Source organism: Volvox carteri (genome assembly GCF_000143455.1).
Source record: "Volvox carteri f. nagariensis unplaced genomic scaffold VOLCAscaffold_136, whole genome shotgun sequence".
In the NCBI taxonomy this organism is placed as follows: domain Eukaryota; kingdom Viridiplantae; phylum Chlorophyta; class Chlorophyceae; order Chlamydomonadales; family Volvocaceae; genus Volvox; species Volvox carteri.
In genome coordinates, this window is record NW_003307679.1 from 68,945 (window position 1) to 69,694 (window position 750).

The 750-nt window shown below is 48.0% G+C and overlaps 1 protein-coding gene across 1 annotated transcript in view; it reads right to left on the minus strand.

The window, feature by feature from the left end:
• Window positions 1–282: 282 nt before the first annotated feature.
• VOLCADRAFT_108536 (uncharacterized protein) overlaps window positions 283–750 on the minus strand; it is a gene marked incomplete at both ends in the record, with an annotated part of 38,058 nt that continues 37,590 nt past the window's right edge. The window contains one exon of the mRNA XM_002959211.1: window positions 283–371. Within this exon, the coding sequence (XP_002959257.1) occupies window positions 283–371 (89 nt within the window). The remainder of the gene's footprint in view (window positions 372–750) is intronic.

Sequence of the window (750 nt, forward strand, 5' to 3'; positions counted from 1 at the left end):
ATAGCTAGATGAAGATAGATGAGGAGTCTGACTTAAGTCTGAAGCTTCATGACTAAAATCCTCCCACGGGTATCTTTTATATTTTCCAAAGCTCACAGCCCAGTGCAGAGAGACTGTATGTGCAGTACTTGATCAAGTACAGGACGTACAGTCTCTCTGCACTGGGCTGAGAGCTTTGGGAAAACTTAAGCTCGGAAACCGGGGGATAAAAAGGCTTTTGTTTGTGTAGCTACGCCAGCCATGTAGGTTTGCTGGTTTTGCAAGATCCCCCATGCAAAAGATCTAGACAGAGAACCCGCTGCCCTTTATATGCTGTTTGGTAACTTTAGGGTTTAGTGCCAGCACTCCACGTCCTCCCTGGTGTGGCAGGCCTTAGGGGGCAAAGGACGGGGGGGACATGAAAAGTGAGTTGTGAAATGTGATTCCCCGACCCTCCCTAACCCCCATACCCCGCCAACCCCCGTGCCACGACCCTCCCAACCCTCCCAACCCCGATTCCCCGACCCTCCCTATCCCCCATACGTCTGTAATTTTTCCACGTGACTATAGACGAACTATTTTGAGTTTTAGACGGCTCATCTATAGAAGAGTTTTTTAGACGATATAGACGACCGTCTAATAGACGACCCATAGACGACCGTCTATACCCAGTCGTCTATAGACAGGTCGTCTATAGATTACGTCTATAGACGAAGCAGATATAGACGGTTATCTATAGACAAGTCGGATATAGACACTGTCTATAGACAG